The sequence below is a fragment of the Idiotropiscis lumnitzeri genome, chromosome 7, assembly GCF_059441095.1.
Source record: "Idiotropiscis lumnitzeri isolate Australia: NSW breed Sydney's pygmy pipehorse chromosome 7, RoL_Ilum_1.0, whole genome shotgun sequence".
Lineage (NCBI taxonomy): Eukaryota > Metazoa > Chordata > Actinopteri > Syngnathiformes > Syngnathidae > Idiotropiscis > Idiotropiscis lumnitzeri.
The window spans coordinates 1,410,214-1,433,780 of NC_142397.1; the positions used below are offsets into that span (position 1 = coordinate 1,410,214).

The 23,567-nt window shown below is 44.1% G+C and overlaps 2 protein-coding genes across 4 annotated transcripts in view; both read left to right on the forward strand.

The window, feature by feature from the left end:
- stard13b (StAR related lipid transfer domain containing 13b) overlaps nt 1–16,657 on the forward strand; it is a 45,036-nt gene extending 28,379 nt beyond the window's left edge. For all 3 annotated transcript variants that reach the window (XM_088300601.1, XM_088300603.1, XM_088300602.1), the window contains 13 exons: nt 7,342–7,413; nt 8,247–8,328; nt 10,242–10,305; nt 11,143–12,491; nt 12,566–12,736; nt 12,820–12,979; nt 13,150–13,348; nt 13,672–13,885; nt 14,262–14,376; nt 14,452–14,673; nt 14,748–14,965; nt 15,408–15,584; nt 15,929–16,657. In XM_088300601.1, coding sequence (XP_088156727.1) covers nt 7,342–7,413; nt 8,247–8,328; nt 10,242–10,305; nt 11,143–12,491; nt 12,566–12,736; nt 12,820–12,979; nt 13,150–13,348; nt 13,672–13,885; nt 14,262–14,376; nt 14,452–14,673; nt 14,748–14,965; nt 15,408–15,584; nt 15,929–16,046 — 3,161 coding nt within the window. In that variant the 3' untranslated portion in view covers nt 16,047–16,657. The remainder of the gene's footprint in view (nt 1–7,341; nt 7,414–8,246; nt 8,329–10,241; nt 10,306–11,142; nt 12,492–12,565; nt 12,737–12,819; nt 12,980–13,149; nt 13,349–13,671; nt 13,886–14,261; nt 14,377–14,451; nt 14,674–14,747; nt 14,966–15,407; nt 15,585–15,928) is intronic.
- A 2,278-nt stretch (nt 16,658–18,935) lies between these two features.
- Nucleotides 18,936–23,567, forward strand: part of nbeab (neurobeachin b) — a 157,394-nt gene continuing 152,762 nt past the window's right edge. Inside the window, exon 1 of the mRNA XM_088301559.1 lies at nt 18,936–19,176. Within this exon, the coding sequence (XP_088157685.1) occupies nt 18,964–19,176 (213 nt within the window). The 5' untranslated portion in view covers nt 18,936–18,963. The remainder of the gene's footprint in view (nt 19,177–23,567) is intronic.

Here is a 23,567-nt window from a genome sequence, read left to right on the forward strand (position 1 = left end):
TTTTTTTTTAAATCACTAATGACAACAAAATCCTTCTTTGAGATGCCCATCAAAATGCTCTGCCGCAAGTCGGAAAAAAGCCTCTGCGTCATATCAGCACGCTTGGCCCGGAAAGTCAAAGTGGGGCAATTTGGCAAGCTGCTCCTCGCTCTCAACGATTCAAATGGAGGTTTTTTTTTTGTTTTTTTTTGTAGTCAAAATAAAATATTTTATTGTTTACTTAATTTGAACCACTGTTGATTTAAGTTCCAGATGAAAAAAAAATCTATCATGGCGGGATGAGGCGCTCTATTTCTTTGCGATGTCTTGTTGCCAAGGATTCGGATCGAGACTCGGGCTCAAAAGCTACTTAAAAACCACTGACTTGGACTCGAACTCGGACTTGGGCGCAAATAACGTCGTTGGGATAGCTCTGGTTTCTCGTTTAGCGCGGCTAAGGTTTCAAAGGAGAGGAGGTGAGACCTCCATTGAAATTCGTGGTCACGAATCGGCAACTTTTTCCTGAGCGCGTACGAAGTCCGGATGCTCACCGGCGGCAGCGTGCGCCGATCTCGCTATTGGGCCGCGACGGAGCAACGGGGGTCGTCTCACCCCCCAGCAAAATCAAATGAGGCTTCAGGAAGTCTGCGGGTGATTCAACGTGGGTTCTGTGTAATTTGTGGCCTGCCGTTGACTGTTAGTCACTTTGGCGCCGACGGATGATTGAAGCATTGTGTTTGGTGGCAACGACGCGTCAGTGTTGATTTAACTTCAAGTTTCATTCAATGGAAGTCCAACAAACGGAGATAGATGTTTCTTAATTATTTAATTAATTTTTTTACAGATTTCTCAAAGACACAGATGAAGTTGCCATTTTGTCATTTTGTCATAGAAGAAGCGTATTTGCTGTCATGCTGTGACTTTCACTCCGGCAAAAAAAAAAAAAGTAAAACGTTCAATTTGGTTTTTACTCATCTCATTAAAATTGTGATGCTTTATTTTAAAAAAAACTCCAGATTTTTTTTATTTAAAAAAATCCATATATTTTTATAGAATCCATTATTATTGTTTTTATCATCTTAAAAAGTCACAACTATTACTTCTAAGTAGTCTTGATTTAAAAAAAAAAAAAATGAAAACCATGATTTTTTTTTTTATTATTTGAAAGATTTTGCTGTCTTTACAGTCACATTTATTTTGAAAAAAAATTACCATTGGTAGTACTGTTTAAGAAGTACAATATTTAATAACAATCAAAAAGATTTTTCTTAAGAACATCAATTGTTAGTTTTTTTCAAACCAAAATTTAGTGAAAACAATCAGATTTTTTTCCCCAAAAAACTGTCGGCTGACTGCTCAGCATGTCTGTGTGCAAATTAGCATCATAAAGACGGTAGACAGTCCTCAGCTTGGCCCCGAGCGTGACGACACCTCTTTGCTGGCAAATTCTCCTCCTCCTCCTTGTTTTTTTTTTTTTACCCTCCAGGTGTTTTTGATACAGACACTCACAGTCTGATTTTTGTTTTTGGGGGGGGCAGGTCTATTTTCAAACCTTGTCTGAGTGATTCACTCTTGCTTCTCAGTGTGGCGGGAGGGACCACATTTTTTTCTTACCAACAGAGTTGTAATTAGAAATACATTGTATTCATAACCGCACTTAAAAAAAAATATATATAATTTTTTTTTTTTTCAAGTCTCGTCTTGGTGATTCACTCGGGCGCCCTAGTGCGAGGGGGAGGGGAGGCGGGGTTGAGCGTGGTACGGGCAAAGACACATTTTCCAAGAGTCTGCGCGGTTATAGCGCGTATAAAGCCGAGCGGTTTGTTTTCGAGGGCTTTTAACGCGGCAAGTATTTACTTTTAAAGGGCCACTAATGTGGAGCGCCTCCGTCATTCTGTCTGCACGCCGGGCTTTATAAGGCTCCGCCACTTGTGTTTTACAAGAGTGAAATGGCAGATAGGCTCACGAGATTTTTTTGGAGGGATACATCTGGAAAATGTTCTTATGTTACAGGAAACTGTGGAATGGCCGAGGATGTCTTATGTAATCACATGTGCTGCGCATGTTGAAAGAATTAATAGTTGACAGGACATCTCCTCATATTTACATGTTCTTGTCCCATTTAGCGCTCTTCGCTCATTCGCGACCAGCCGAGGAAAGAAAATGGATTTTTGACGTCTTTAGCCGTCAATGGCAGTGAATGAGTTCATTAGCGATCGAACATTATTTCAGGACAATCTTGTGTTGTTGTCGTCGTCGGTAGCAACATTTTGTGACGGCCATAAATGCTCCAAAGACATTGTGAGAGACGAGTCAAGTCAGGAGTTATGCAGCTGTCTTAGCGACCGTGTGCGCTTTGTCGCAAAAAAGTCATCGCGCTCTCTCCGATGACACCGATAACACGCATCCTTTCATCCGTGGACGCCTTCCAGACAGGTTAGGCAGACGACCAAGTGTGACTCACAGCGGCTGACACTTTGTCAGACTTTTTTCCGCTCTCTCTCAGCCAACCCAACAGTTGATACAGTCCCCCCCCCACCCCCCCCAAGAACATCTGTACCTGGCAAAAACCACAATGAGTTCAATTTTCAAATAATAAACACTCACAAGACACAAAGACATGATGATGTCATCTGATGAGAAAACACTGAAAAGATCCGCGCGGGGGGGTGGCTGGATGTTGGGGCCCTTGAATTCCGTGGCGAGTGGGTTGCACGAAAATTGTTTCGGGCACCGTTGGGTAGGAGGTGGGTTGGGCTCACGGAGCAGAAAAGGGGATGGGAGTCTGTCACAGAAAAGGGGGTGGGTTGAAGGAAATATTTAGTGTGGGGCCGTACGGGCCTTTGGTGGTGATGGGAGGGGGGGGGGTTGAGACAGCAAGAGAAAAAGGAGAAGGATCTCCGTTCAAACTCCCAAGCTGCGCTGAGAGCGAGCAGGAATGCAGCCCGGCGTGGGAAGAAAAGATGCTCTGACTTCGGAATCGCCAGGGCCTCGACGGACATAGGAAGCAGACTGGCTGTATGATGAAAATTTCCCGTGAGTACACGAAAAACGGGCGAGGGGACGCGGGTCGGCGGTTTACGACGGTCCGACAAACGCTTTCTGTACAAATACTGTATTTTCTGGACCATAAGTCGCTATTTTTTTCCTCGATTTTGAACCATACAACGGTGCGGCTTTTCTGTGGATTTTTCTTTCATCAGTAGGGGGCGCTCTATAGTTCAGAAAATATGCTAAATAAAAATGTTCTGTTTTTTTGCAACGTAGAAAACTGCGGCTTATATGCGGGTGCGCCTTATAGCCCAGAAAATACGGTTACTGTAATTATGACCCTACTGGTGCGCTAGCAGGGGTTAGTGCCAGGTCACTCTTGGAAATCAGATGTTTAATTTCAATTATTTATTTATTTATTTTATACCAGGTTAAATAAAAGGGGGGGGTGGTAAAAATATTTGGATTATGTCTCCCTCATAAATAAGGACCCCCCCCTCCCCCCGTACTGGCTTGTAGGGTTCGTCTTCTTTTCATAAAATTCATTTTCAACTTAAAAGGATGTTTTACAACTGAAATGTTAATCGTCACCATGGTACTGATTGATCTCAAATCAGTCACATGACTTGGCCGAGACAAGTCGATTCACGATGACATTTGGAGGTTACAAGTGGCACGTAAGGAACTAGTTTGCTCATTGGCGAAAGAATATGTGGCCACACGGCACATAAAGGGATGTTCAGTTAGAGCTGAACTGGATATTTTTATTTTTTACAGCCTGGAAGTGTTCTTCACAAATAATTTACTGTACTTATGATTCTTTTCTGTGGCTCGATTATCAGGAAGTGGAATCAAAACGGACATTTTAGCTAAAACCTACTTTCATATCAGGAGGAGGAGCTCAAACTTTATTCACGATACGTCTCATATTGAGTGAGAAGCGGCACAAAAATTACAAAGAGAAGCAGAGCAGAAACTTTCTTTGAAAACATAAGTGACAAAATGGCCGCCCTCAGAGTTGGCTAAAAACGGGCATATTTTACTCCTTAATTCATATTCCGCAAATATAAATCAGAATTCTACGTTCAGATTCGTGCAGACGCACAGAACCTATTATTCCAAAGAATTTTTTTTAGGCGTGACTTCCCCTTTAAGATAGCGCACATATTAACATTGGATGTTGCGTTCTTCTCGTTGCTTCGTCGGCCATTTACAGTAAAAGTCCTATTTTGGCCATTGTTTGTGACTGTTCAGCCAAACTTTGACCTCGAAGCTCATCGCACACGTCCAATTTCAAAATCATGTTGCATACAAAAACAAGAAAGCGAGTCGCTCTTGCGTCCGCCTCGGACTCTTTAGCACGACTCACCTCGACTTATTGTGTCTCGTCCAAATGAGTTCACGTCTTGGCTTCCTTTTTTTATTTATTTATTTTTTTTACGGACACGTAACTCGAGACTGTACACAGGTTGTGAGCGCAAACAAGCTCTCATTCTTTGGCATCATGCCCGCCCCAGCCTTTTTAACCATGAGAGATTTCCTCGGAGAGAGGATGAGAGGACAGAATGTCTCCGTGTTGCGTTACAGAATGCCAAACACGGAGGAATTCCCAGCTCGTGTTACTTTGGAGGGGAAGGGGGGGCGCTGTGGGGTGGGGGGGGCGCTGTGGGGCGACCTGACTGATGGCTGGAAACAATACGGGACGAGATGTGAACCACCTGGGAGGGAGTCGAGGCTGAACAGAAGCTTTCGACCTCCTGCTGATGCAGGTGTGAAGGCGACACACGTTGGCGACGTGTTGACGCGGTAAATAGAGGACTTTTTTTTTTTTTTTTTTTGAAGTGTTCCAAGGACAGACGCGGAGGTGGGGGGAACTGCTAATATTGATTCAGTTGTTGGTCAGGGCCGGAGAGCAAAGTCACTTTTCATTGATTTGTCCGACGTCACACACGCGTGTGAAGCAACGCAGGTGAGTCCCGAGTTTGTTCGCAGGAGAGCGAGCGATATTTTGGGCTGAATGGCCGCCGATCGAGTTTCAGTCCTTTCGTGACAGCAGGCTGAAATGTCAGCGGCGTGATCCGTGGATGTGAGATTTGACTTGGTTTCGGATTCCAGGTGGCATCGGTAAGCAAACTGGCGGGAAAGGATTCCATTTCACTTCATTGGAGCGAAAATGTATTTCGTGCAAAAAATGAATCTGTGTTTGTCCATTTCTGCCGGCGATGTATAGTGACAGGCACAACACTTGAAGCCAAAATGAACAATTAATATTTGTATCCACGGAAATTATGATTGAACATTTCTGTGTTTTGCGTCTTCAATTGCTGCAAGGGTTGACCTTTGCGTTCAATTCCAAAGTCTCCGATTTCACACAAAGGACATTGATGAGTAATTTGAGACAAGATTGTCATTGTGTTCGACTCTTTGTGGCTATTTGTTTTCTGAGATGTTTTTTTTTGCCTCGGCTCATGAGAGGATGGAAAATAACGGTTTCATGACATTCCCGATTCTCACTTTAAGGATCTCAAATTTTTAAATATGTTTTTTTTTTCGGTGGGTGGTAAGAATGACCTCATGAAGGAAAATGAATTTTGTGCTGTGGAATCTGCTCTTACTACGCATATTGGAGGAAATTCGATAAAAATTGTAAACAAGAAACATTTGTGATTCGGTGAAATCAGATAAAAACAAATCGATGTTTTTGGACTGCTGATCAATATTTCGTTTTTCAGCATTTTTAATTTAGTAATTTAATTTTTCTTCTAATGCTCCCTCTAGTGGTACGCAAAAATATGAATTAAATGTTCAAACTGCATAATGTGACCGTGGCTGCTGAATTAGAATATTCTGCTACATGCAGACTTAAATGTTCTTGGTGGTGGCACTTTTTTTTTTTTCTTTTTTTTTTATAAATATGTTACTCAGATGGATGGTTGTCATTTTCGAAACTGGTTTGTTATCCATTCCGTGAATGCCGAATGCCCTCTGACACGGTCGTGTCGGGTTTCTCACCAGCGGCAGTAAATATCTGTTAGCATTAATGGGAAGGTGCCAACAGTTTGTTTGGTTGCCACGTCAACAGCAGCCGCAGCGGCAGGGTCATCTCCGCTTGATGTCTTCATATTGTTTTGCCACGACTTGTGCGACGCGCGTTTCAAAGCGAGTTAGGAGTAACACTCGCATCATCCTGGTGAAGTTTAACAACACGATCCGCGGGAAATTGTTTTGTGGGAAGCAAAATGCTGCCCTTTGACACGTTTTGGGCCGCAAGCCAATACTTGCTGATAATGACTCGATCATTGTATTGATTACGGCAACCTCCTGCTATGCTCGGGGATAGCGACTGAACCGTCACAAATTGCAAAAGAAAAAAAAAAAAGACTGCGCCCCTCCCAAAAAATTGTTTATATTAACTCACTCCAAGTAATAAAAAAAAAAGGATCTTTGACGTGTTTAGCCGTCAATGGGAGTTAATGATGATGACAATTTGAAAACTGAATTGCACGCCCACATGTGCATGGCCAAAATCTCAGAACTTCTTCCGCTAACGACCCAGGCTAAATTTAGCGGCGTAAAAAGTTTGTCTCTCTGTCAAGTTGTATTACTTCAACATGCTCCCTTGACAACAATGTACTACTTTCCTATTTAACTAAAAATAAAAAGAGGAAAAAGACGTGCTTGGTGATTTATACAAGACTCATGTGAAAGAGTCGGGAGAATTTGAGTCAGGCCGGCTGACCGGCAAGGTCGCGACTCAGCCATCTTCCAACAATCAAGCACGTTGGGGTTTCAGTCAAACAGAACCCCCCCCTAACCCCCGCCAAGGCCTCACGTCTGGAGAAGTCAAGCAAGGCTTTTCCAGCCGTGAGCGATGCGTCATTGGCTCAAGTCAGAATGAAACTGATCTCACTTTGCGGTTTCACTTGGGGCACATTGATGGAAAATTGATTTTTGAATCGCTGCGATGCAAATGGTGACAGTGCACCCGTCAAATGTCAAACTACGCAACTCAGTAAATCGTTTGCGAGCTGACTATTTTGGTCAACGGACAGTTCGGTACGTTGAAATGATAATCCCTTCCGCCGGCCATGACTTGGAGGCCAGGCTGGGTGAAGACGGGCCGTTTTCAAGCAACTAACGAATATCACGCATGAAGTTGAAGTTGTCAGCGTGGAGGTGTCCGCTGCATGCGCCACATGCACTGATCCGCACACCATCAGAATCAGCAGCCAAGCATAATAAAACTCACTAGAAATTGATGTCCTGCAGTTGGAATTGCTTTAGTACAAACAAATGAAACATTTTAGGACTTGAATCGAATTCATGAAAGAAATGAATAAATAAAAATCTTCTTCTGTCCTGTGTTTGCAGAAGTCGAGGCGAAGGAGGCGTGCGACTGGCTGCGGGCCGCCGGATTTCCCCAGTACGCTCAACTCTTTGAAGGTAAATGTGCTCCAAACTCCCAAGTAGAAAAACAATTCTGTTGGGTTAAAGAGGATCGGAAAGCAAAATAAGCCCAGCAGAGATTTTATTTTCGGCCGTTTTAGTGGCCGTGAAACAACAAAGCGCCGTTCACAAGCTGTCAATGGCGCCTTTTTAGGAGACGCAGGCACAGAACAATTCCGTGCATTCATCAGTCGCGTACGTCGTCACGCTCATTGAAGTTGGCCAGATAGTCCGGAGACGACCAAACGAGACAAGACGAGGACCACATCTGCTCTGCCACAGCAACACCATGTAGCAGATTGATTGATTGATTGATTTTTTTTTTTTGTGTGCGTTTGTGAACGAGTTAATCAGACCTCTTTGTTTATTTGTCTGGAGGCGAAACCGCAACGTTTCATGACAGCAAATCGTTTTGCGTCTTTTAAAAGCGAGTTTCTTTGTCGCTGCATCGGGCCTCGAACAAATTGCAAATCCATTCTTGAGATGTAACGCCGCCGCCACAAAAGCGGAAAAAGCGTGACGAACAGGCCGAGCCTTGTTTCGCTGCCTGCCGGTTGTGCTTTTCATGACAAACTTAATGACTTGACATGAATGCAGCGGAATGTTCGACTGGGAGATTCTGGATGCGCTCCACCGAGTTATGTAAGCGAGATCAAGCCGCACCACGCGCGCTACGCGCAAGCCGCAACGCTGTTCCACACACAAATTCTGTCCACTCTCATGAGCATGAAATGCGACACGAGTGTCGGCGTCCCCCCCGTCTTCGCGTTTGCCGTCTGTCGATACACAAAAAGACTTCTTTTAACCCGATTGTCTTCTTCGCCTTCAAGATTCGCAGTTCCCCATTGACATCAGCCCCGTCAAACGAGACCATGACTTCCTGGACAAAGATCTTGTTGAGCCGCTTTGCAGGTAAAAAGACATCGAAATTAGCGATAGACCGATATATATTTTTTTTTTCCAGGGCCGATAACAATTATTTATGGTCATGGAGGCCGATAACCGATATTTGAAGCCATTTGTTGAAAAAAGCGGTAAAATGGCGTCAAAGATTTTGAACAATAAACACTCCAAGACTTAACTTCATTTTGATGCCTTTAAGTTCATGTTTATCAAACAAGTTTACTTTGGCAAATCGTTTTCTATTAGTTGTGAGTTGTAGTAGACTCAAAATTTCTGTTGCCTTACCTTCCGGGACCTCTCCCGTGGTGAAGTGAAAAAGCAAACAGGCAAAGGCTGATTGGCTACTACAATGATCCAATCAGATGGTGCTGTGGGTGGGCCAATCTGCTTCTGCAGGCAGGGCCACCAGCACAGCAGAGAGAGAGAGAAGCAGACAGCCAAAAGAAACCAGCATCAATTTAAAAAAATAAAAAGCTGATGCCAATAATCGGAAAAATGCCAAATATCGGCCCCGATAATTGGCCCAGCTGATAATCGTCTATCACTAAACTAAATGTGGTTGTGCTTGGAAAACTAACCGTGAGCAGCCAGAGTGCGAATACAAACAAAAGAGAGCGACCCGGCCTAACTGCACTGACTTTTTCTTTTTTCACGTCAACGTGCATGAAGCCATAAAAAACTGGTTGAATATCGCTCCATTACGTCAGTGGAAAGAGCTTCTTTTCCAAGAAGTCTAGAAAAAAAAAAAAGCATTTGGGTCGCCACAGTAACCATAGCAACAATGAAGAGAGGAAAAAGCCGGGGGAGTGCGAGGGCGCTTCGCAGCGCTCGACATCCTGTGACTCCAAACGGCCCTGAAGCGACTCATCTAAATTCCAAAGTGGCCACGGGGACAAATGGAACACCAGCGGAAACGCTTCCAACGGCTGTGCCATTCCAGCCTTCTCGCCATCGCTATGACAACATTTGGAGGGAGACATTCCCGCTAAAGTCTTGTTAGCGCGACCAAAATAAATGGCGCGTCGCCGCGTTTGATATTTCGCAAAGAAGGCTCCTGTTTTAGCAGCCGCTTTCAAAGCTCTTGAGGCCTTTTGGACTCAAGGCGCAAATTCACAAGTTTGCAGAGGTTCGACACCGAACGCGTTAGCTAAGACAGAAGGCGCAACCGTCTTATCGTCTGGAAATGACCATGAATCGAAAATCAATTCAAACTGCTTCAAGTATGCCTCGCTGTGTGTGTTTGGAACAAGAAAAAAAAAAGCAAACATCTTTTGGTTCTAAAATGACTCATTCATTTTGTTGCCTTTTTTTTAATCAAATCGAAATCCGGAATCGAATCGGGTATTGAATCTTTACCTCGCTTATGCTTTGAGGCCTCTTTCTACTCGTGCGTACTCGCGGGCGACCGTGGCCGCTTTGCGTCACGTGACCGGCGTGTTGTGCCGCGCGGCACGTCGGCAACGCATGCCGGAGAAAAAAAAAGAGAAATCAAATGTCTGGCGTAGCGACTCCTTGTGTCTTGGAGTGAAACTGCAACATATTTCCAAAACGCGATTATAAAGGCAAGTTGCGCTCGGAATTTCCACAGTGACGTCCGTTTCCCCAAAAGAAGACCAACTGTAACGATGTACCGTTCACATGTTTCCTGTTCCGAGCTTTTTTTTTTGGGACACTTCCACGGCAATTCACTTCACAAAAGTGTGAACGACATCGCAGGAACCAATCAATAATTTAAGTTTCCGCAATGAAAGATACCAAATCATCACTTTGCGTTTGTGTCGACTGTCAAACGGAATTTCCGGTTGGATCTGGATTCTTCCAGGTCGAGCGCTAATTATATTGCTGAACAAAATGAAATCCAAATGAGGAAATGCATTTTCCTGTCATATGCTGATGTAGTCTTGCTTTTTTTTTTCTTTTAGGCGACTCAACACCTTAAATAAGTGCGCCTCCTTGAAACTTGATGTGAACCTCCCAAAGAAGAAAGTAAGTGTTCAGCGGGATTATCATTTTAATAATTCATAAGGATTTCTCCTGACCTCAAGGCTATTTAAACGTTTTTCAAACTTTAAATATGTCAAAATGTCCAGGCTTGGAATTATTATATTATTCATCGTTTTATTTAAAAGAAGCCACACTGCATTCTTAAATCTCCAGACCGATCTATTGCCAGGATGTTCTTTGTCATTTTTAATTTGCCGACGGTATTTTCATCATCTTGCTCTATTTGTGGCAGTTAATTTTCAAAGGAGTGGCGTTGCATCACTCTTTCCGGATTGCGTAATGTTATTAAGTCCGAGCAGACGCTTCCTCCTGCAGGTCACACTCATTGTCCTTCCTGGTAATAATGATACGCTGGCGGTAATCTCATCCGTGGCGGCCTAACCCAATTAGCCCGTAAATTGGATTCCCGCTGACAATCCGAAGGAGAAATGAGACGAGCGTACATTCATTGATGTGGCGTCTTCATTCGTGTAGTCGCTCAAGTTGGGCTGTGACGATAATTTGATATCGATATGTATCGCGATAGTGAGCTGATAGCAATAGAAAATGGTTTTTCTAGTTCATTTTGAAAGTTAAATGTTACATTTTAAAATAGAACTAATCGGAATTCAGCCCCTTTCCCTTTTTTGTTTTCAAGAGTAAATAAACAAATAAAAAATAAATAAATAAATAATAATTTGATATATATCGATATTGAGCAATATGACATCACAATATCGTTTTCTGTCTTCAAATACAACATCAATTGTTCATTCACGCTCTTAAAATTGTTCTGTGTTGCGATTTTCTGTTTTGATGATGTTTTGTGTCTTCCACAAGAGCGAAGACTCGGATGAGGAAGACCTGTTTGCCATTAGTGACAAATGGACGTTCGAATGGAGCAGCCGACGCTGGTCCAGGCTGCAGGACGTTGATTGTTTTCTGGAGAAGCGAGGATTAGATCCGTCCGCTGGCGAGAACGAGCCTCTCAGAACCACAACCAGCAGCGAAAGTGTTCTAACGGACCTCAGCGAGCCAGAAGTATCGTCGGTACACAGCGAGAGCAGCGGGGGCAGCGGTCCCCGAGGTCTCGGCACCGAGGACTCGGACGCTTCCAACCGGACCGGCTCGCATTCTGTCGCCATGCCAGACTTGACGTTGCTGACCATGTCTCACATCGCAAAAGACATCAGCCATTACGGCTCGCTGCCTCGCAAGCACGGCAAGACCAGTCGCACCCGTGCCAAAGACTTCCTGAAACGCATGGAGACGCTGCGCTCCAGGGGGGCGCTTGCGAGGGCTCGTAAGCCGTTGGTCATCAGTTCGCCGGTGCCTCCGCCGGAAGCCCGCGTCCTCAAGACGCTGCCGTGTGTGGACATCCTAAATGAAAACGGCGGCGCTCCAGAACTGCAGTCCGATAACTTTCCGTCCCAGTCCGGCAGTGAAGGTAGCAGCCATTCCGGCGGAAGTGCAGGCAGCACCCCCAGCCTTAAAGAAGAACGCAAGTTCTACCGGAGTGACCACAAGCGCAGCGGCATGTACTTGGAAGACGTCGACATCTTCTCAGGCAACCAAGTCGCAGAACAAAACCGCATCAACGAATTCTGCTCTTATGAGGACCTGGTGGTCCATATTCCCACTGACCACAAGCCAGGAACCTTCCCCAAAGCGCTGTCCATTGAAAGCCTTTCACCCACCAACGGCGCCTCGGTAAACTGGCACACGGGTAGCATGCACCTGGACTCGGCACTCCTTTCGTGCCGGCAGGAAGCCAGGCCGGTCACGCGGTGCCCCTCTCGAGGAAGCCGCATTAGCGTTTACGACAATGTTCCTGGCTCTCATCTCTACGCCAGCACCGGCGACCTCATCGATCTGGAGAAAGAAGACCTGTTTCCGCACTTGGATGACATCCTGATGCACGTCAGTGGTCTGCAGCAGATTGTAGACCACTGGTCCAAAAATGTACTGCCGGGTGGGGACGGGGTGTCGAGGGTTGACGGGACAACGGACGACTCCGTCGGCCTTCAGTCTTTAAGTCAGATCACGCTAGACTTTGAGGCGGATTCTGTGACGGAAAGCCAGACGACGCCGAGCGCTGGAGACGGCGTCTCTCTTTCAGACATTGAAGCGGCAAGACTCGGGGAAAGGAGAGACTCTGGGGTGGGGTCTTCCCTTACAAGACCCAATCGGTAAGACCTCGCGTTGAAGTGATCACGGGGCCGTTTTTGCCGAAGACTGACTTTGCTGTCTTTCGTTGCTCCAGTTTACGATGGCCCAGCTTTCAGATATCCAATCGTCTCAGCCACTCGGTGGCATCGTTGCAGATAACCAACCAGTCGGCGGGCCAGCTGAGTTTGTTACAGAAGTTCTCTCTGCTCCGTCTTACTGCCATCATGGAAAAGTACTCCTTGTCAAACAAACACGGCTGGACCTGGTCGGCATCTCTCCGACACTTCACGATAGCTTTATGTCTCTTCTGTCTTTGGCTTGACTCAAATGTGCTTTTGTGCCTCCTAGGGCGGTACCGAAGTTCATGAAGAGAATGAAGGTGCCGGACTACAAGGATAAGAATGTCTTTGGCGTGCCTCTTCTAGTTCACGTGCAGCGTTCTGGACAACCACTGCCCCTTGGCCTGCAGCAGGCCCTGCGGTACCTGAGGAGTCAGTGTCTAGACCAGGTCAGCCAGAACGCACGCTCTTTATTGGCTTTATCTTACGCACATAAAAGGGGTGTATGGTTTCCGCAAACAACGACACAATCGGCGGACGGTATAACGATAATGCGCTCTCACGTCACGCCGTCGACTGTCCTCGTCTGATATCAACGTGTGCTTGTTTTCATTGCTAGGTGGGACTCTTTCGTAAATCGGGCGTCAAATCCAGAATCCAAGCACTGAGGCAGTTGAACGAAAGCTCCCCGGACAACGTGAACTACGACGACCAATCGGCTTACGACGTGGCAGACATGGTCAAGCAATTCTTCAGGGATCTACCGGAGCCGCTGCTCACCAGCAAGCTTGGGGAAACCTTCCTGCATATCTACCAATGTAAGGACATTCGCGACGAAGGAGGGCTGGCTTTCGATTCAAATGACAAAAATCGAGTCGATTTGACACACTAGGGCCCGATTCGATTCATGATTCACTTTGATTGATTTTCGATTCAAACGAGGATTTCACACGGTACCAATTTGACATTTTGTGACGCGTAAACTCAAGTCAATTTATGGGAAAAAAAGCCCACTTAAAAGTATCGATCATCGATATCAGACTATGAAAAGGAAAATCGATTCAAATCGATTTATCGAATTTTTTTTTTTAATCCAGCTCTTTTACAAGGCAATAAAAAGAAACATTTTTGAACATTTCAGATGTACCGAAGGAGCAAAGATTGCAGGCCGTCCAGGCGGCCATTATGTTGATGTCGGACGAAAACCGAGAGGTGCTGCAGACTCTCCTTTGTTTCCTGAGCGACGTGACGTCCTCGGTGGACGAAAACCAGATGACACCCATGAACATTGCCGTGTGCCTGGCGCCCTCGCTTTTCCACCTCAACATACTCAAGAAAGACAATCTTTCTCCAAGGTAAAAATGCTTACCACATGTCGCCATTGTGTCACTTTGTCCACAAAATACGATCGGGTTCAATGAACTCCTCCCTCACTATCTTCTTAAAGAGTCCTAAAAAAAAGGTTAGCGTTTTCTAAACCTTCGGGGGGGGCGGGGGTGTAGTGGATGACTCTTTCTAAAAGGATGGGGCGCTCTTTTTGAAGCTGGCTGTTTTATGACATCATGCTGTGTACAAACAAGGCCAAGGTCTCTAATTTGAAGCGCAATGAAGTTGTTGCACAAAAGCTTCAAAAGAGGCGTCCTGCCAAGCAAAGCCACGCTTTATAGAGTGTGCACTGCATCAAGATGCCCACTTTGGCCTCATGAGCTTTTGTGTTGCCATCGCCCTCAGGGCAATGCAGAAGAAGTACGCGAGTGGCAGGCCGGACCAGAAGGACCTGAATGAAAATTTAGCCGCCACGCAAGGTCTCGCTCACATGATCACAGAGTGCAACCGTCTCTTTGAGGTACAACGACCGACCGTCTGCTGTTTTGTCCTCGAGCTCGGATGGTCGTACAACCGCTCTGATTTGTCGATTTAGATCCCTCACGAAATGGTGACCCAGTCCCGCAATTCGTACGTGGAGGCCAACCTACATGCGCCGACGTTTGACGAGCTCTTCAAGCAGCTGGAGGACGAGAACGGGACGCACGAGAACCACGTCGAGGGGAGACTGGAAAACTTGCTCAAGGAGGCTCGTGAGAAATCCAAATTCTGGGTGTCCTGCAGCAGCGCAGATAACACGGAACTCTACTACAAAAAGGTGCGCTTTCGATATTTTGCGACGGATTTGTCGTGTGGTTGCTGTGTCATCTCACGTGAGTTTGGTGTGTCCAGGTGGGCGACGGGAACCCGCTGAGACGCTGGCGGGTGTCCGTTGAGGTGGAAGCGCCGCCGTCCGTCGTGCTGAACCGCGTGCTGCGGGAGCGCCACCTGTGGGATGGCGACTTGCTGCAGTGGAAAGTGTGCGAGACGTTGGACAAGCAGACGGAGGTGTTCCAGTACGTCCTCAATCGGATGCCGCCTCATCCCAGTCGAGACTTTGTGGTTCTCAGGTGAGTTTGAAACGCACATCATGTCAGGGTTTTTTTTTTTGTTATTGGAACAGAATTTAATTGTTCTCCATTCATTGGCAAAGAAATTATTATTTTTGTTTTGTAGAGGATAAAGGATTTTTTTCATACAAATAAGTGAAAAGATAAATGTCCTCGTTGCATCAGATGCTAATTGATTATGAAAAAAATATTAGTCACGATTATTTTAGTCATAATTGAAATTACGATTATTCAAACAATTATTTTTGAAGGGGAGCAAAAGAACCCAAAAATTAAACGTAAACAATATTAAGAAAATCTAAATACTTGTAAAACTATAATGATGCAAATTCCTTTTGGATTGGATTGTTTAGAAAAGTAGTTATTTTCAAATGAAAATTTGAGTATGGTTGGAGTTTACTTGCTATAAACTTCGAAAATGCCACATTTTTTCCCCCCCAAGGTCTTGGAGGACAGATTTGCCCAAAGGCGCATGTTCCCTAGTTTCTGTCTCAATCGAGCATGAGGATTGTCCTCCCGTCGGAGCGGTACGAGCTATTGTCCTGGAGTCCAATTACCTGCTCGAGCCCTGCGGATCCGGAAAGTCCAGGCTGACTCACCTTTGCAGAGTGGATTTGAAGTAAGTGAGATTTATTGAAATAAATGTTTTCACGAGAGAAAGGCAGTCCTTAGCGACTTACGATGGCGTTTCTCTTCTTACAATAATGACGGCAACCTAATTCTTATTCTTAACTTAGTCCATCACTAACCGGTGCTGAAACATAATCTAAAAATCGAATAAAGAATTTTATTGTCTAGCGTGCATTCCTTCTTACCCAAAATCAATCGCGACGGTTATCATTTCAGTGGTCACTAAAAGGCGTCAATTCTTGCTGTATCTCGTGATGATGATAAGCCCCTCCCCATACTTGAACGAATGCATCTAATAAATGGATTGCACCTAAAGTGCTTTTTTGTTTTCAGGGGAAGGACTCCGGAATGGTACAACAAAGCCTTCGGCCACCTTTGCGCGGCGGAAGCCGCTCGCATCCGCAATTCCTTTCAGCCGCTCATCGCAGACGGTCCAGAGACCAAAATCTGAAACTCTTGAGCCTTTTCCGTCGTTGTGAAGTCAAAGAGCTACGTGGAAAGCCCCGAAAACGAAGGCACAGTTGAATATAATGTGTATCACAATGTTGAGCTCCTCTTTATTTGCACAAAAAAACAAAACGAGGACATCTTATAGGTGTTGAGCATATTTACTCTTTGGGAATTGTCCTGCCAAATTGTCAGACTTAATTGACTTTGATATCAGAAAACCTCAGTTTGTGTTTTAATACGTTGCTGTTGTAATATTCAATGTCTAGGACATTTACGCTTGCATATGCTTCTGGGAAGCATGTACATAATAATCATTTTAAGATTTAAAGTTATAATTATTATTCTCGTCAACGTGTCAATAGACTGTATATATCGGATATTTGTGAAGGGATTAATCGTTTGGTCAATTCCTCGATGACGAGTCATCCGTCAAAATGTAAACTGGTTTTACTTTCGCATTGAGATGAATTTTTTTGTTTGTTTTTTTTCAATGGTTGGGAATGACACAAGGTTTGACTTGATCACGCCTGCTCGTAGAGAACCGGATGTGCTGGTGACAGAAAAAAAGTTTCTGGTTTGTTTGTTTTTTTCAAATAAAACTGTCAGAATAAAGAGGATTGTTTTGTTCCATTCTTGCACTTTCGTCACACTCGGTGAGTGCGAGTCAGTTACAGTTGTTCAAATCTAGTCATTTGTCTGATTAGGTAAAGGGCGACCTCTAGTGGTCATTTGGAGGCAACACTAATGCGTCATGATGAGCTGCCTGGGAAAAAACTGAGAGGGGAAGAAATGACAAGATGACGTCACATCATGACAAGCTGAGCGTAAGACTGTCGATTTATTGAAAATAAAATGGTCAGTTGAAGATCCAAAATGAGAAAGTTTACATTTGAGTTAAAGTTAAGGATTTCTTTTAGTTGTACGTTACCAGAATAGTTTGGAAAAAGTATATTTGAATTTCACAAGAATAAACTCCCGCCAAAAAAGTTTAAAGCTGTCACATTACAAGATTGAAGTATATTTTCAAAAATCACGGGTTGCGATAAAAAAAAAAAAAGAAATATTTCCTACTAGTCACATTTTTTAAGTCAGAATATGAGAATAAAGTATATTTGAAAAAAATCGTATAATTTCAGATGATGTGGAATATTAAGTCACACTCTGGACAAAAAAAGTTGTATATTTAAAAAAAAAAAAAACATTACTAGAGTAAAGTTCTGTATTTTTGAGAAACAATTTGTATATTTGTGTTTCACATCTGCTCGTGGACATTCCCAAATCAAAATGCATACGGTAACAATATTTCCAATCGACACCTTTCCACATCACTGCTGATCAGTTGGAATGGATGATTATTCTGCAGTGTTGACAAAACCAAAGCGGGCCGCACAAAAACGTTGCAATCGTTCCGACGGCTCATCTTGATGAGGTCACCGAAAGCAAGTGCGTCTTATCGTCGTCAGTCACAAAGATAGACGGGGAAGATGAGCAAGCTGTCACGGTCCATTTCGCCAATCCGGCAAATAGTCGCTGAGTAGGATTTGGAAAAAAGAGACGTTTCATGAATTGCGGTGACATCGGAAGGCTCTCATTTTTTGGGCTTGCCAATTCATGAGAAAAAGCACATGCGAATCATTTACGAGCACCTTTCAAAGCATCTTCATTCTGGTAATATTCGCCATTTTAAAGCAAAAAAAAAAGGAACAAAAGGCGCTTTTAATGCTGCGGCAAAATAACCTTGAATTCATTAACCGGTGCAACATTACACTTTCAGGAGTTTAATTAACCTCAATGGCCATTTCATATCTTTAAAAAAAAAAAAGCCTATTCAGACCTCATTTGAGGTTCGGGGTATCAAGGTATCATTTGTCTGAAATCAAATAAATCAAATTAGCCTCCAGGCACTTGATATCAGAACAGACAGATGACACCGACTTTTAAATTTTTTTTTTTTTCGCCTGGAAGAACCAAATTGAAATCTTTCCAAAATCTAATTAAATCTCGAGCGTTAATGATTTGGGCACCCGTAGAGCTCGCCGCTGTTACACAACGCCGAGTTAACTGATACAAGATGACATGGCTAAGCTAGCACCTTCCTAACTTGTTGGTTTAGTCAAACGGTATGTTCCATTCTGGTTTTGATTCCAATTTCCAAAATCGAGTCGTTTCAATACACAACGGCCCGATCCGAATTCCCAAATCCCTTTGATTGATTTTCAATTCAATCAAAAATTTTACGCAGTACTAATTTGACTTTGGTATGGAAGACTTTATCAAGTACAAAGTGCTTGCTATAACTTGGTGAATTTATAAAATTCTTCATATTTACGTTAAAATTGAAGCCAACTATCGGGGACCGAAAGTGATAAAATTGGATAAATAAATACATCACGTAATGTTGAATTAAAGTTTTCATTAATTTATTGTTTAATTCATTCATAAAATATGGAATTCAATCAATTTGATGAATGAATAAATACATTTTTTCAGGCTCACTTCCACGGGGCTGCCGCCAGGCGGCGCTGAAATGCGGAAATGCGGCTCAGACGGAAACGGCGACAATCGAGACTAGGGGAATACGCGCCCGCGCGCGCGCGCGCACGTAGACGAGAGTGAAATATACGTGCGCGGCGGCGCGAGCACAACTGAGCCGAATGGAGCACATTGCAGGTTAATCACCGACCGGTGTGGGCTGCGGCGCGACTGGCCGAGCGGGATTGTGTTCTCTTCGGGTTCTTCGGCGGTACTCTCCGGAGCTCGGCCGCAGCGGGAGGTTGTCTCACAGCCAGCGTCGGACGAGACCACCGAGACCACCACCACCACAACCGGCAGCGAGGAGGGGGAGGGGGAGGAGGACCCCGACGAGGACCACGACGAGGACCACGACGAGGACCACGACGAGGACCACGACGAGGACCATGCCTGGCTCCATGCCCGTGACGGAGCGAGCACCTCCGCCAGGTGACGAGAAGACGTCGATGTCCGATGCGGGCTCGGTGCTGCTGCCGGCGGGCATCATCGACCCGTCGGTTCCCATCCGAGATATTCAAACCAAATTTGCGGTTCTCAGCGGACTCATTCAAGCCGGAGAGGTTAGCAACCGAGATATCGTGGAGACGGTGCTCAATTTGGTGAGTCAATTAACTCAGCACCTCAACGCTTTTGTCAATGTCAATTCATGTTTGCTGATTTGCGAGAAATGTGCCAGGGGATGTTTTAATGCGTATTTCGAAGTGAACAGTGTTCCCATTTGCTCAGCTGAGTTGAGTGATGGCGCGAGATATAGTTTGCGACTTTAACCCAACTTTTTGTTTGCTGGCTCAAGAAGTCGATAAATGTTGAACATAATGCAATCAAAAGCACCTGTTCTTGTGACTACCACAGAAGACTTTTATTTTCCCGCAGTGATTACCTTCCTTGTTTCTGCCCAGACGCTTATTTTACAACAGTGACGCCTTGAGATACGAGTGGCCAGACTTACGAGTGTACTTTTTTTTTGTTGCTTTGACTTGCGCGGAGTCAAACCTGAGATACGAGCACTGCGTGGTGGCAGGCGACTCAACTTGCTTAACAACAAGCAGTGTTTGGAAAATGGATATATTTACTAAATAGTATACTTCTTAAAAAATGTTTTAACTGGTTTATTTCCACTCTCAGCTCGGGTTTGCTGTCAAAGTAAACATCAAATGAAAACATTTACAGGTTGTATAGTTAAAACAATCACGTTACTAACAAACAATGACAAACTCCATTGGCACGAGACCTGTTTTAAGCGCTGGATATTTGAACACAAACGCTGAAGCAAGACATGTAGACTAACTGTTCAGCCTAAGAATACTCACAGGCAAATATTCTTCATTCTATGAAAAAAAACATCAGATTTGATTGATGTACAGAAAAACTGAGCCTCCAGCACATTGTGTATTGATATCTTTTACTGTACTTTGCCTGTATTTTATTTATTTTTTAAAATGATTATATATATATTTTTTCAAATTATATTTTTTGGAGGATTTGTCCTAGATTTTATTTATATGTGGATTTTCACTATTTGCATGTTTTTTTTTAAGGCTGTGCTACTATAACTGGCATTTCAATTCATTACAAGTCGATTTTCTCCCGGTAAACCACCAAGCAAAAATGTCCAAAAAAAGTTTGGACGCACCGCTGCTGAGCTCGTCTCAATTTTCTTCACAATTTTATATTCATTATGCAACTTAGGCCATTTTGTGGACTTGTGCAAATAGATGAGCAACGCTTAATTTTTTTGGATTCAAGTCATCAATAACATTTTCTCGGCGATCTCCTGCTGTACAGTGCCACGGCATAGTGGTCGGGAATCACTTGTGCGGCCCTAAAACATTTCCAATTTCTGTACGCTGGAAAGTGGGGGAGATGCAAGCCATGTGAAAATTGTCCAAAAAACGTCGCAATGCACGCCGCATTGACTGGAGGCGTTAACGATCTCACTTCATTTCAGCCGTATCGTTTCGATAGGCTCATTTCGCTGATTTCTGTCCGACGTTGCACGAATTGCTCGGTGCTGCTGCTTCGTGTTGCTGATTAGAACGTCTCTAATGATTTTGAAAATCGCTTGTGGGATTTTTATTGTCATGAGTTCAGGAGCAAAGCAAAACAGAAGCCGCAGGCAGAAGTGAGATACGACATTTACAACAAAAGCGGCCTCAGAATGAAGTCGAAACGATTACATTCGTGTTGCCGACAATGGATGGCGTGTGAAGGCGACATGTGACATGTGAAGGTGATGCCAGGCACATTTTAGTAAGATGTGACACAGCTGGGCACTTGACCCTTTTAAAAAAAATAAATAAATAAAATATTTTTTAATTTATTTAAATTTTAATTTTTTTATAATTTTTTCTTTTTTATTTATTTATTTTTTTTTAGCCGGTCAGTCCGCCGACCTCCGGCCGTCATCTCAGTACCGTTCCGGCCTTAACCTTGCGGCCTTATTCCTAAAAATTGTCGACCCCCGTCCCGTGCATGACGCCGCTGCGGGAGCGATGCTAACGGCAGAGGTTTATTTATTTAAAGATCGTTAGTTGGCTAATTTAATATTCAAATACGTTTACCTCAATATGGGCTTATTTTGGTCTTATTAGTCTCCTTCTTCTTTCTGCTTCTTCATGAACGTGCTCAATGCAAGTACGCACTCTTGGTGTCATCGGGCGTGCAAAATGATCTCAGCGCTTTGGTGACAAGGCAAATTTGAAAGAAAAATGCTCTGAATTAAAAGAACAAAACAGAATTTTCCGAACAAAATGAGCACGAATGAGACGACTTCCGAGGCGGACTGAGGTGACCGTCTCATCTGCGACGAATAAATCTTGTCGTAAGTTAATAAACAGCAGCAGTGCCAAGAAACATTTTGCCGCACAAATAAACGAGACGATTGTGACCTCATTTCAAGCAAATGGAGGCGCTGGCTGAACTCACGTTGACTGATGAAATCTTTTAATAAATGAAAAACTGCGGCGGCGAAACCCCCCCACACACACACGTGAAGCGAGGACAGCTTTCATTGTTGACATTTTTGCCGTGAGTTGCCACGTTGAGCTTCCCGTGGCCCATGTGACAAACTGTTTGTGATGAGACCACTTTGGCTTCCCTTCTAAAATCAAGAAGTCACATGACATTCCTGGGAATTTCCAGACGATAAGCTGCTACTTTTTTCCTCGATTTTGAACCATGCGGCTATTTTTCTTTCACCAGTAGGGGCGCTATAGTTGAGAAAATACGTTCAATTTTTGTTTATTTATTTTAATTTAATTTTTTTTCTCTTGGGTCTTTTCTGTTTTGGATGTGATGTGGCGCATTTACAAGCAGTAACTTTTTTTAGTTCCTGGTGGATCGTCGAGATGAAAGATTGTGAATTTCTCTCATCTGCCGTTTGAATTTGCGAGCGTGCTTGCTTAAGCTGGACTGAGCGCGTCACACCCATGTTGTCTCAGCCTCTCATCTTCGCCCGCATGTTTGGCTTCTCAAAAATCACTTCACTCGACGTGGCTGCCTGGCTCGCGTTCACTTTGTGACAGATAGAAGCCTCGAATCGGCATTCCATCGGAGCACGCCGTGCGTAATCGGAAAGTAAGATGAGAAATAACGATGCCGCCGAACGGCATCGCTTTTGATGAACGGGATGAAAAAAAAAAATCGTCAACGCAATCTCACGGGATCCAATTTGGCGAGTCATGGATGCACGTTTTCTCGTTGAAGGCAAACGACGAGATGGCCATTTCGATGACGGGCCTCACATTCTAGTCACGTGGCTACTTGGCAAACAAACACAAAGCAGCTCGTCATGGCGAGGCGTGGCTCGGCTAACAATTTGCTTCCTTAATCGGAGTCCTTTTGGGGTAAATCTGGACTCCAGAGACAAAACGTCAACGGATTTCAAATATTTGACGGCGTCATCGTGTTCTGACCAGCGACTCATTAGCCATTTGTCCAAATCGAGTCCAGGAGGATGAATGAGTCTCTCTACTAACCGAAGCGACGTGGCGTGATTTATTTCTGAGCCGAATCGCCACTCTCTCAAAACGACCTCACCGTTTGCCAAATCAAAGCGTAAAAAAAAAAATCTTCCTGCAGGTTCATCCACTGCTGATTAATATCATTTAAAGTCGCGTTTTAAAAGGCAGCAAATCAGAACCGGGTTCCCGTGCCTCCTCGCGCATCCCACGCAAATCTTCGGCGACATTCTTGCCATCTGCCGTCGGTGGATGTCGATCGTACGTGCAGGAGTTGTTTAGCCGTTGACATATGTTTTTTTTTTTTAAGCACCTCTTGCAAATGATGGAGTGGAATGTTAAGACTTTGGTGATTTTAAAGACAATTTTTTTCAGGGCGATCCACAAAGAACACGCTCACCTCAAGCAAGCAATAATGTCTTGGAATCCTCCGCAACCCGACGAGTCCGTTTGGGGACAAAACCCCATCACATCACTTTGAGGCTCTTATTCATTTTTACTCTGTAAATGGTCGTTTTTTTTTTCTCCAAATCAGAAGCAAAATGCAAATGCAGCCTGAGTGCACCCGCTGATAACAAACATTTTTTTTTCTTTTTCCCTCGAAGCCAGCCGCTTGAAAAGCAGAGCAAAGGCCGGCGGTCCATTTCCCGTGTGGTTGCGAGCTCTAATTCTCCTCTTACTGTGGCCGTCCTTCATATTTGCCCGGGCGAATTTCCCCTGGAGAGATGTTCGTGGTGTTTATGGAATAGCTTTTGGTGTACGATGGGATGTTTTTCTGAGCTTGGCGAGCGAAAAAAAGGGCTTTATCGGTTTACGAATAAATCGTGACAACATAAAAAAAAAAAGAAAAACGGAATTAGAAGGCGAGGCAAGCAACAGTTTGGCAGATGCGTTTCTTCGAATTTCCAAAACATTTAAATTATTGACATGTTGCTTTTGTATTATTACATTGTATTTTGTTTTTTAATTTCATCTTTAATTTGTTTCTTTTAAATATTAGTTCTTACATATTTTTTTCAGCTATTTTCTAC